This window comes from Macrobrachium rosenbergii, chromosome 4 (genome assembly GCF_040412425.1).
Source record: "Macrobrachium rosenbergii isolate ZJJX-2024 chromosome 4, ASM4041242v1, whole genome shotgun sequence".
NCBI lineage: Eukaryota > Metazoa > Arthropoda > Malacostraca > Decapoda > Palaemonidae > Macrobrachium > Macrobrachium rosenbergii.
Genome location: NC_089744.1, coordinates 19,352,501 through 19,364,163, shown reverse-complemented (window position 1 = coordinate 19,364,163; position 11,663 = coordinate 19,352,501). Strand labels below are relative to the sequence as shown.

At 36.6% G+C, this 11,663-nt stretch overlaps 1 protein-coding gene across 2 annotated transcripts; it reads left to right on the top strand.

Moving 5' to 3' along the window:
- The first annotated feature begins 6,793 nt into the window (after nt 1–6,793).
- Nucleotides 6,794–10,250, top strand: LOC136830819 (uncharacterized). 2 transcript variants are annotated; one of them, XM_067090775.1, is made up of 3 exons: nt 6,794–7,232; nt 8,300–8,631; nt 9,233–10,250. In XM_067090775.1, the coding sequence occupies exons 2-3, from the start codon at nt 8,306–8,308 to the stop codon at nt 9,402–9,404; spliced, it is 498 nt and encodes a 165-aa protein (XP_066946876.1). In that variant the 5' UTR covers nt 6,794–7,232; nt 8,300–8,305; the 3' UTR covers nt 9,405–10,250. The 2 variants fall into 2 exon arrangements, with proteins under 2 accessions (XP_066946876.1, XP_066946866.1); XM_067090765.1 differs by having other exon boundaries at nt 7,228–7,302.
- The last annotated feature ends 1,413 nt before the right edge of the window (nt 10,251–11,663 follow it).

Genomic DNA, 11,663 nt, shown 5'->3' with positions numbered 1-11,663 from the left:
ATAGGCTACAAGACCACGTTGGTTTCTCTGATAGTTTTTGACGTGACTCTTATGCCGTCGTAAATGCTGATAACCTTTAATGGCTTGTAAAACAAGTTATCAGGTTTTAGCATTGGCTGTAACTATAATATGAAAGGTAATTTACTAACCAAATGTAATGAAAGCTGACATTGTCATAAAAGCATAATGTTCCAACCTAAAAACCTTATTCATGAAATGCGTGGTATTATCTATATTACCTGGTTAGCCACATATTGTCTATTCCTTGAAACAGTTTCAATGTCTGTTTACAGAATCAAACAATTTGGTCTGTGTAGCCACTTAAAGCATGCATTAGTTCCTCTCAAAATCCCGAAAAAATCTTCTGTGTAACAGCCCCTTTATTAATCATAAACTAAAGTTAAAACAATAAGAATCCTTAAAGTTGAGGCAAGTTGAGAGAGAGAGAGAGAGAGAGAGAGAGAGAGAGAGAGAGAGAGAGAGAGAGAGAGAGAGGGTGGTTATCAGCATTTACGACGGAAATGAAGATCATATTCATAAAAATCACGTCAAAAACTATCAAACAAACCAAAGTGGTCTTGTAGTCAATGGCTACCTGTGTTTTACACACACATGCAACCTTGCACTGAACTACGTATATAAAACGATAGGAAAGAAAGGGAAGGTTAACTTGATCGGTGATAAGAATGATTTAAGAAGTTCAGCGAACAAATAAATAAGGTCCTAGTAACTGATTATACAAAACAATTCCTTCCTCCGTCAAATGAAGTACGGGTATGTCCTTGGCTCCTGCCATGACCACGTACAAGATTCCTGACGTGCAGCGTACGGGCTAAACTCAAAAAATCCAAGGAAGTACATACATACATACATGCACACATATATATATGTATGTACGTATATATACACATATACATATATGTATATACAAATACATATATACGTGCGTGTGTGTGTGCGTATGTATGTATATGTATGCATGTCTATATACTTATTTGTAATCTCATGTTACTGTGTGCATTTATTTACATCAAAGGATTTGACAGTACCTATTCAGCATCACCCAGTTCACTTGTCAGGAAAATTAACTTCTCGTAATTCCCACTCACCTCTAAGTGTGACTGCATGCAACTCTCATGTACATTCATGAATGACAGGTCTTTATTAGTATATCTGTCTTATATATACAGTATATATATATAAATATATATATAATATAGAATCTCCTGGTTACTTTTTACCAGATACGTATGTAATGATAACAACCGCAATGCCATCTCAACTTCTCGATTTCTCCACACTTTTTGCCTACGCTTGTCACTGCAAAGCCTTGAGATCCAAACGAGGAAATAATGAAGAAATTCTGACGTCCGTAGCAGGTTTCGAACCCGCAATTCGGTATATAAGAATGAGGTCGCCTTCCTCCTATGGGCATCAGAATCTCTTCATCATTTCTTCAATTGAATCTTAAGGCTTTGTAATGACAAGCATACCCGAAAAACTGTGAAGAAATCGAGTTGAGAGGCTACTGCGATTCAAGTCTAAAACAGGCAACTTTTCGAATCCTTCTGGTGTCGAAACATTTACAAATTATGATTCCCTTTGCCCTTGGGTGTAATTTATTCCCTGGGCATAGTGAACTGGGTATTAAACGATATTTGTGGCTTATTATTTGTGAATATAAAAACCGTCACGTGTGTGTAAGTGACAAATTATATATATATGATAAATTATATATATATATATATATATATATATATATATATATATATATATATATATATATATATATATATATATATATATATATATATATATATATATATATATATAATATATATATATATATATATATATATACATATATCCCCAACCAAGGAAATCAGGTGTTAAGTCCCCAGAAATTCTGACAAGGATATAGAGTCTTTACTATATTCCATTTTTTTTTTTTTAATAAATTAAATTAGGATGTTACACTTACCAAGGCACGAGGAAATGTGAAAGACTTACTGGGTTTAACTCTCATTCTTCCCAGAACTTACTCTTACTGTTGATTCTTGAAGGCTGGATGCAAATATATTCATAATTTTCAGAAGATTAATTGTTATAAATCTTTGATAAAACTATCTTTGAGAAGACTCGACGTATCAATTAGGCTTATCCTAAAACAAGCAATAAGTATCTTCTGTAATTCTAAATAAGGGTAAGACGGGCACATTTTACTCTTAAAATTACGTACAATTGTCCAAGTACTTGCAGAAAAACACAAGGGGAATGATGTGAAAGACAGATCACTGGGGTTCATATGCAAGGTGTTTAAGGTAAAATTAAAGGTGCCTATGGGGAGTTTGACCTCGGGTAACCGAGGTGGTATTTTTCCTTAATCATTTCCATAAGATATTTATCGTAAGTACTGCTGCTACTGGCTGAACGTGCGACGATTGTCGGTACTTTAAGAATATTTTCTTTTTATTTGATGATGATGTTGCAGTTTTGCAATGGACATCAGGTAATTTTTGTCCAGGTCACATGTACCACCACCGACGAATAACTGGAGAGACAAGATTCTTGAGTGTGGACCTCAGCGATAGGCTTAAATGAAGCTGGTGAACTGGTTTGTACTGGATTCTTCAATCGGAATGACAAAAGGAATTTTTATGGTCCCGTGCCTCTCCTCACTGAGAACGTAACTAGGAGTTGTGGCCTCCCTTCTGAAATTAAGAAATTAGTTTTGGGACTGACTTGAAGGTACTTTTGGAATTACGAGCTCCGAGAATGTGTGATTACGTGTTCGTGCCAAAATCGATAAACAGACGAATGAACAGGTGTTGTTAAGGTGACATATAAAAGGGGGAATAACTGTTATCAATAAAAGAGGAGATAAAAAAATATGTGAAAGGAAAAATAATAAATGAAGATGGGGTATAACATAGGTGTTTTACCTTATCCTCCCTCCTGAAAGAAAATGTGAAGTGGTAACTAATTGGTCAATCCAAGATGCATCTCATCTTAAGGCCCTGGCCAGGAAAGGTAATATGCAAGAATCTTACCAACATGAATCCGAAAATGAATCATGGTTAGTAAATGTTTCAAACCTATATGAAATCTTCCAAGCACTCGCAACCATTCAAATTTAGGTTAAACTGTCACACTTAACTTTAGCAAATAAATTTCCACTCACATTAGAGCACAAATATGCTCTCATAACGAACATAAATATCGAATGTTAAGTGCTGAAAAGTGCTAAGAGAAGATTACTTGAACTAATCAGTAGACGAAAATGAGCAGTAGAGTCACTATTGTGTATTAGGAATGAATTTCTGCTTCACAACGGACCAAACCCAAGACTCTTGAATGAAAGACATCGGCACTAACAACTATAATTTGAATTGCCCCTAGCATTCTCAGCTCTCAACTTAATCAAATACTGAACCTTGGTTACAAATAATTAAAGACAATTAAGGTGAAAAAGTCTACAAATACAATCAACAAAACTAAACATAGCTTTCGAGCAACAAATCAAGCATGTACGACCGAAATTCTCTGTTTCAAGAAGGGGCAAAATACGACTAAAAGTCATAACCTGTGGGGAGGAAACATTTGAAATCATTCCATTAATCAAACGAATAAGATCATCAAACGTTAGCCATTGGGTCCTACCCAAAATGAAACAGGAAGTCTAATCCTACAAACTCAAGGAAAAAACCACATTATTCAGATAAATCAAACTTCAAACAATGCAACGGATTGAACTCCAGAATATTTATTAAAATTCTAATCAATATAAATCTTAAAAAGGAAAAGAACGGTATAACTAAAAAGTTTTTAAAAAATCATATTACAGTGTGTTACTGTCATGGTTTACAAACGCGCCTTAGTGTGATAAGTAGTCAATGGAATGAAGTAAAAATTCCATTTTACCAAATATCAGCTTATGAATATTAGACGAAAGAAGATATGCTAAATACAAAGAAAGAAAGGGACGATGCCTTGGAGAATATTATAACTGTTTTAAAGCGAACAAGCAAACACTTTAATATTAACAAATATTACGTAGGAAGAATAACAACTTTGAACGGGGAAATTAATCCTTTCTCCACGCACCTTATTTAAAATTATGAACGATATGCGTATATTCGATGACTGAACTGCGTCACTTGATTAAATTTCCCCAAAATGGCAAGGTGAAAAGAAAAAGGAAAACGTTTTACGTTATTGTGATCCTGAACGCTTTCAAGTAAACCAGTGATAGCATCTAAAGTGTAATTCAACTAAATGCTGAAATTTATAATTACCCTTTTGTTATGGTTCAACTGAATTCTTAATTTAATTGTTAACATACTACATAATATCGACGTTTATCTTGATACATTTATACATGCATAAAAATCAGGCAACAACTGGCAACCGATAACTTGTGAAAAGAGTGTGGTTTCCCGCAAAACGCTCCAGGTTAAAGTGCTTGGGTCAAGGACAAGTTGACAGGAGCTTAATTTTGCGTTTTATGCAGGTCACTAATTCATGCGATGAATTTTCAGCGTTAAAAGTGGCAGATCACAATTACAAGATGTAACAAGGTATAAAAGCGAAAAAATCACAACTCATTTTTAACCGAAGCAAGAGAGAGAGAGAGAGAGAGAGAGAGAGAGAGAGAGAGAGAGAGAGACTGCATTTTCAAATTACATCTGAAACCTTAGTGTTGATTCCACGAAACTGTCAGGTGCGTCTATGAAATTGAGAGAGAATGGGCATTGCACTCTAAGAAGTACAAAAAAATTTGAGCACTCATTTCTGAAACTGCCGCAGGGCGTTGATAGCTGTGCTTGAATAAATCTTACGTACTCAACATTCATGTGTATAAGCTGTAAAGGCCATTGACTTGCTAAGCAAGCAACCAAAGAACGTCATGCCCATCTGGGAAAAAACAGAACACACAGTAGAAAGTAGTATTCTAGAAGTCATTAGATAATCAATCAATAAACTACAAGATAATTATATATGCAGACAAAATGTTGAGAAAATTAATAGATGCTTCGAACATCAACATACGCAACACTGAGAAAGACGGTCCCGGAAGGGGGGCATCGCGACACCAACAGAAAATAGACGCTGTCATCAAAATAAGTACCATGCACTACTTCCAAAGGAGCCGGCACCAAGAGCATTAGCAGAAGTTCTCTACTGATAGTATTTGTGAAAAATGACCAAAGAAGATTTCGAATCTCTAGAAGGAAAAAGATACGACCACTTTTAGCAATTTCTTCAAAAATTTACATAACCCGATTGGTTACTGGGACTGAGTCAGGAAAATTTGAGTTCTTCTCTAAACAACATTAAATTTTCAGGTGTGACTATAAACTGGATATTCTGGACTGGGAGCAAGGCAAGAAACCAGATAGTTCCTAAGATCTTGGTTTCATTAGAGCTCAGCTTCTGTTGGTACAGGTCCTGATCCATTCTTAATCTCTGTTAAGACTAACATTCATGAATTTCGCATTTAGGAAGAACAAATGGGGTAATGAAGAGTTGTATTATCTGTTTATACGTTTTTTGAGGCCAAAGAATAAGAATAACAGAAGTTCTAGAAATTTCTCCGGAGAAGCACCAGGCAGGATAGGTCTAAGTTTAGTTTAGACAAGGCAGATCTCTGCTGTCGATCCCTTAAAAACTTGTGATCAAAGAAAGTACATAGCCGTAGGTACATAAATAACGAAATTTATGATTTATCAAGCGGTAGGCAGAGATGAAGTCAATTTGATAAAATTAGACCGTCCACTGTCATAATTATCGTAATTAGAGCTAGTAAGACTGAAATGCGCATCGCAAGTAAGCAAGAGTTTCATTTGAAATACTCGTTGTCAAGATTGGAGCTTACCAATTAATGGTTTTTGTTTGATGACAAAAGATCAGTTTTCCAGAGGTTTTGGAAAGAACGGTAGGAATGGAGATTGTTTTGAATTGCTGCGATTAGCTCTCGACTCTCGAGGAAAAATACTGTTGAGAGTGTACGAAAGATCAATGCCCCGAGTTGAGAAAAAAGTACACTTGACATTCTCCTCAAAAATTTATTGGAGAAGGTCCACGATCACAACTGGGACCAAAGTGCAAAAAAGTTCATTGCCGTCTACCACATAATAAACAATCTAGATATTTTTTCTAATTTAATTTTTTGTTTTACGTTATTGTCAGGAGACGTTATTGTCAGAAACAACGAATGAGAGGGCTCCATGTATTAGACGCACTTTCAGATGGCAGATATAACCAGTTCAGTTGTCAACAGCAGTGACGATAGGCGCAGTGTCAGTAGCAATGTAAGAAAGAATGTTTATATTTTTCACCCACTTCTCCTTCACCTCACTTGTGTCGTTTCTTCCTCTTACTCGCCCTTCCCCTTCCTCCCTCATCCTCCCCATCAGCATCCTCCCCCACCCGCCACTCCCCTCATTCCTCTCTTCCTCACCGGCTCCCTCATCTTTTGCTCTTCTCCTTCATCTCTCTTTCTAGTCCTAATAAAGTTAATTGGCATCATTCTTAATTTTGATTATAGCATGATGTCATTTTCTCATATTACTCTTCCCTAGCAAAGTTGACGGGATGGGCAACATGATCCCTTTTCTAACCTTGGTCGAAATGAGAAGAGAAAAGTGCGAGTCTTAACAGAAAAAAAAAAAACATCTCGTCCACACTAGTCGCTTACTGATGCACCCCATAATGGGTCGTTTTATGTCCACCTGACAAATTTGTAAGCTTGCATCCCAAGGACTGAACAGAGAGAGGAAAAGACAGGCACGGCATAACGGGAAAATCAAGATTCTAGTTGCGCTTGCCAGTTCTGCATTGTCACTCTTAGTCGCCGCTGGTCAGAATCTCAAAGAAGTCAAAGAACTTGGCGAAGTTCACCGCCCGAGCTCTTCTTGCCATGAGCGCCTCTTTCGCTTTAATGAGTCGCATATAACCAGTTAGAACCGCTTCGAAGTTCCCTTATTCTCATTACTTAGAAACATCTTGGACGAGATGTTAAACGTCGACATTAGTCATTTCATCTTGTATCAGTTCGTAAAGTAAACAAAAAAAATGATGACATAATATATTATAAAATTCGTCTTCAGCTATCGATGGCTTGGGATGTCCCGTTGGGGTTTCCAGTTTGTCTCAGGCAACGTCTTACCCTAAAGAAACTGCCGCGGCTTCTCTTCTGGTGTCATTCTTCTTCCTGTTTCAGGCGGTAGAAGGTAAGGACGCATGGGTAGAACACTTTTGAACATTACTTTGCTGTTTTTCCGCAGTGGCGCCTGTTCAGCGGTAAAAATCCAATACATTACAATGAATTGTTTTATGTGTAAAACAGGTGTTTAAATTTATCTTTATTTATAGGAGAAATAAGTATGAAATAATGGAGAATCTAATACTTTCATTGTAATTAGCTTAAGGTCATTGTGTACGGAAAACAGGAACAACACCGTAAACACTGAAGGTAGTTCTATTAAAGGATTACCTGTTAATTACGTTATATCATACCGAATGAGAAATATTTGTGACGAATGGCAATGTTAGAAATAAAGAGAAAACCGAGAGGCAATTCGCACTCCCAATGATCAAAGATAAAGGAACTTACTATTCTTATGTCAGTGTCTATTGTTTGCTTCTTTTTTTTTGTCAAATTATGCTGTACATTTATGAATTTTTAACTTAAAAAACAATGCATATATGGTACATGTGAATACAGGCCGTTATTGTTATGATTGGAAAACAGTTTATTTTTTTGTAATAATCAGGGGGTCATTTTAGTGGCTCAACATGTCAGGTGCTCCACTCTCGGGGAAAGCTCAGACTGATATCACACCTAGCTGAGAAAGAGTTAGTTAGGATAAACTTGGCTGGAAAAAATCAGCGGTAAGGTTCCAGATTTTGGAATGAATTAAGTGTTATACATACGGAAATCATTACACAGAATATGTATATGAATGCAAGTTATGTATCCGTGCCGTTCACGTCATTTAACGTCTTTTGTGTAAAGTGCTTCATTCCCATAGTTATTTTGTGTTAGATTTCCAATTTGTATTCTAAAGCAATTATGCTTCGATGATTTTTTGACTCGATCTACATTCTAATTAATTTTGGTCTTTAATAGGTACCCTGCAGTCATTTCACGCCTGGGGCCATTGTTCAAAATTCAGCCTCAGACATTATAACTTACACCGAACACTTATTCTTCGAAAAGACCATTTATTTCGTGAACGTACATTTTGACAAAATAACAGAGCTATGCAAAAGACACTAATATGTTATAAATGTACAGGTCGGAATGACACCAACAAGCAAATCATCCACCGCCGCTGTGCTGGCGCTGATAGCCATCGCTCTGGTTGCTCGGGTAGAGGGCGCCCCGTCTCATAACACTGACCCTCAACTGGGACTAGAACTCGAAGCGCCTACTAATGAAGACGGTCTAACTGTAGATCGCGTTAATGACTACGACGACGTGTACTACGTTGATGATGAGCGCAACGGTGCTAATGACCCTGAATACGGATACAAGGATCCCTGTGCTTTCCAAGAGATATGTGAGACATTAGCCTTGAGCGTCGACAGCAAGAGAAATCATCGCGTGCAAGACAGCAACTTCGTAATGTAAGCCTAAATTGCTGGTTCCGAGGTGTGCTGTTTGGTGATTTTTTTCAGAGTTGATTTATTATCATTAGTTCTGTGGCTCAGAAAAAAGAAATAGATCCAGAGAATTTCTTTTCCTTTTACTTTGACAGGTAAAAACACAAATGTTAATTACCTGGATTTATCAAGAGTTTTATGAAGTAGAGATGTTTGCCAAAATTTGGGTCCTATCGAAAGATTCCAGCTTCTGTAGATTTGACTCATACAAGAAAATCCAAAAAGCAGAGACTACAGATTATTCGTTCAATTCCCATTAGAAATTAAGTTCATAAAATCTTTATTAACATTACTTTTTAAAAATATAGGAATATGCCCTGATATATACTAGTATGTGCCAGGGATTAATGAATGAAGAAAAAGAATGCTTAATTTCTCACTTAAAGAAGTTCAAATTAGTCTCATGATACTGTTCGCTACATATTTGTATTGTGTGGGCATTAAGGAGGCCATTCGTAAAAAATCTTTGCTTCAAACATCACCCACTGGTAAATACACAGTAAAACAAAGTATTTACCAATATCAGAATTAACGAAGACTAAAGTTTCTTTCTTTTTTTCCACAGATCTTCCAACCCACCCAAAAGTCAAGCTGCCAAGACACCAGACCTCTACAAATTTTCAATAAACGACCTGGTTGTCGACTGCAACGACATGTTGATCAAATGCAGCTTGCAGGGAAGTCAGAGAGCTTCCCCTGGAAACGGAAATGTTGAGCAAGAGGCTGAGACTAAATAAGCTGTGACCTCTTTTTTTTATTTATGTTGTTTTACCAGTTTTCCTGATTCGATAGTCTCTAGGGTTATTATGCTTTCGGAGCTGTAGTAGTCATATTGATATTTATTGTGGTGTTGAATAACCGCCACTTTAAAACGAGTTCGTTTTAAAGGTTTCTTGTACAATTCAGGTTTGGTTTTATCTGTATAAATATTATTTATACCCAAAACGGATCTTTCCTAGGCAGTGACCCCCAAGGGTTTTCGGCGGTCGTTCTCTAGGACTAATATTTCTTGGGGGTCAATATCTTTATGATATCTACAGTCTTTTGTTTATGTTTTTGCAGTAATCCCTAACGGGCTTGTACTAAACACGCCGCAAAGGTGGATACGTACCGGGTTAAAACCCGTGGCGGGCACTATCTAGGAAAGATCCCGGTAAACTTATGTGATCAGTGGAATACTTCATTATATTAATAGCTTTAAGGCTTCTTAGTTCTCATGGGCATACTCGCATAAAGAGGAAAATAAAGGGTATTCAAGTTTTAAGAAATCATTTGATATCTACACCAGAAGTAAATATGACCGTTTTTAATTAACTTAAATTCTGAGGTGTTTCTCGTATGGAAGTAGCTTATATATTACGTCGGATATTTTGCTTTAAAGATATTAAACATTTAGGTATTCTCCTTTTGCTTTTCTTCTGTCTTATTCTACTTTTATTTCGTACCTTGGTCGTCTACTACTGATTAGTTTTAGTAAATGGATCTTTCGTTATCATTATTAAATGAGGGAAGTCTCCGGGAAATCGGGAAATAAAATATCGTAACTTTAAATAAAGTTATCAAATATATTATTAGAGTGAAAATGACTTGGTTTTTTGTCGCATATCCTTCAAGTAATAAAAACTCAATTCAAATTCACCTCTGAATTTGAGAGAGAGAGAGAGAGAGAGAGAGAGAGAGAGAGAGAGAGAGAGAGAGAAATCATGCCAAAAATATTTTAACCCTAAATGCAGACGATGAATGCCGGGCTAACAAAACCTGTTTTATCACTGGTTCCGCAATGTCCACGAAGCCCAGGACTAAGTACTTAAACCTGGGCCATCCTAAACTGGTTTTCATTATTTGCATCTAACGTTCACTTTTGGAGGAGTTGAAAGCTTAATTGATTCTTAATCTGTTACTGTTACCTTTTGAAAACCTAAGCGCTGACTTAGGTATGATAAGGAAGGCCTCATATAGTCTCATGACAATGACAAAATCAATGCAACCTGTATTAGGTTATTTGTCCCTTTACCAGAATTGTTCTCCGTTGTGGATGTCCGCTTCTCCCAAGATTTATCTCTTTTAGATATATTGGTTCGTGGGGTACGTTTCTGTGTCCTAACACGATCAGTCATGAGTTGGTCCATCGAAGGAAGGTCTCCCGTTTGTCAATTTTCCTTAAGTTGTATTTTATCAGAGAACTTTCGATATCACTGGTGCTCTCTTCCAGCAGAGAGCAACCAGAATTGATGAGCAGCAGCGCCGATATGCAGTAAATGTGCCACGCTGCCGAACTTCTCAGTTCCAGAGGTCTTTCATTCCTCCAGACTGTTGGACTGTGGAATAGTCTCCCTGAGGATGTTGTGCAATTAGAACCCAAAAATTTCAAGTGAAGATGCAACATTACCACCCTAAAACAATTCACTTTATATTCTGATAATTCATTTATTTTATCTAATTATTTTATTAATTTATCTAGTTTTTTCTAACAAATGATCCCATCTATCTGTATATCCTCTAGGCTTCTGTAATTTCTTTCAAATGAACATCATGTTCTTTGGAAGTTAAGTATACCTTAGTTTTACCAGACCACTGAGCTGATTAACAGATCTCCTAGGGCTGGCCCGAAGGATCAGACTTATTTAACGTGGCTAAAAACCAATTGGTTACTTAGCAACGGGACCTACAGCTTATTGTGGAATCCGAACCACATTATAGCGAGAAATTAATTTCTGTCACCAGAAATAAATTCCTCTAACTCTTCATTAGCCGGGCGGAGAGTCGAACTCGGGCCTAACGAGTGCAAGGCCACAGCTAAGCTTGAAATTCAACTTAATGGCCCTGAAGATTTGTTCCATAATGAATACGGGTTTATCTTCTGAATAATAACAGTAACCATATTCCTTTTAGCTTCAAATCTATTGTAAAAAAAAAATTCTAAATACATTATTTCAATCATGTCTAGCTATTATAGTAAAGTTATCTACTTACAATTATAGCTTGCCCTGTCGACA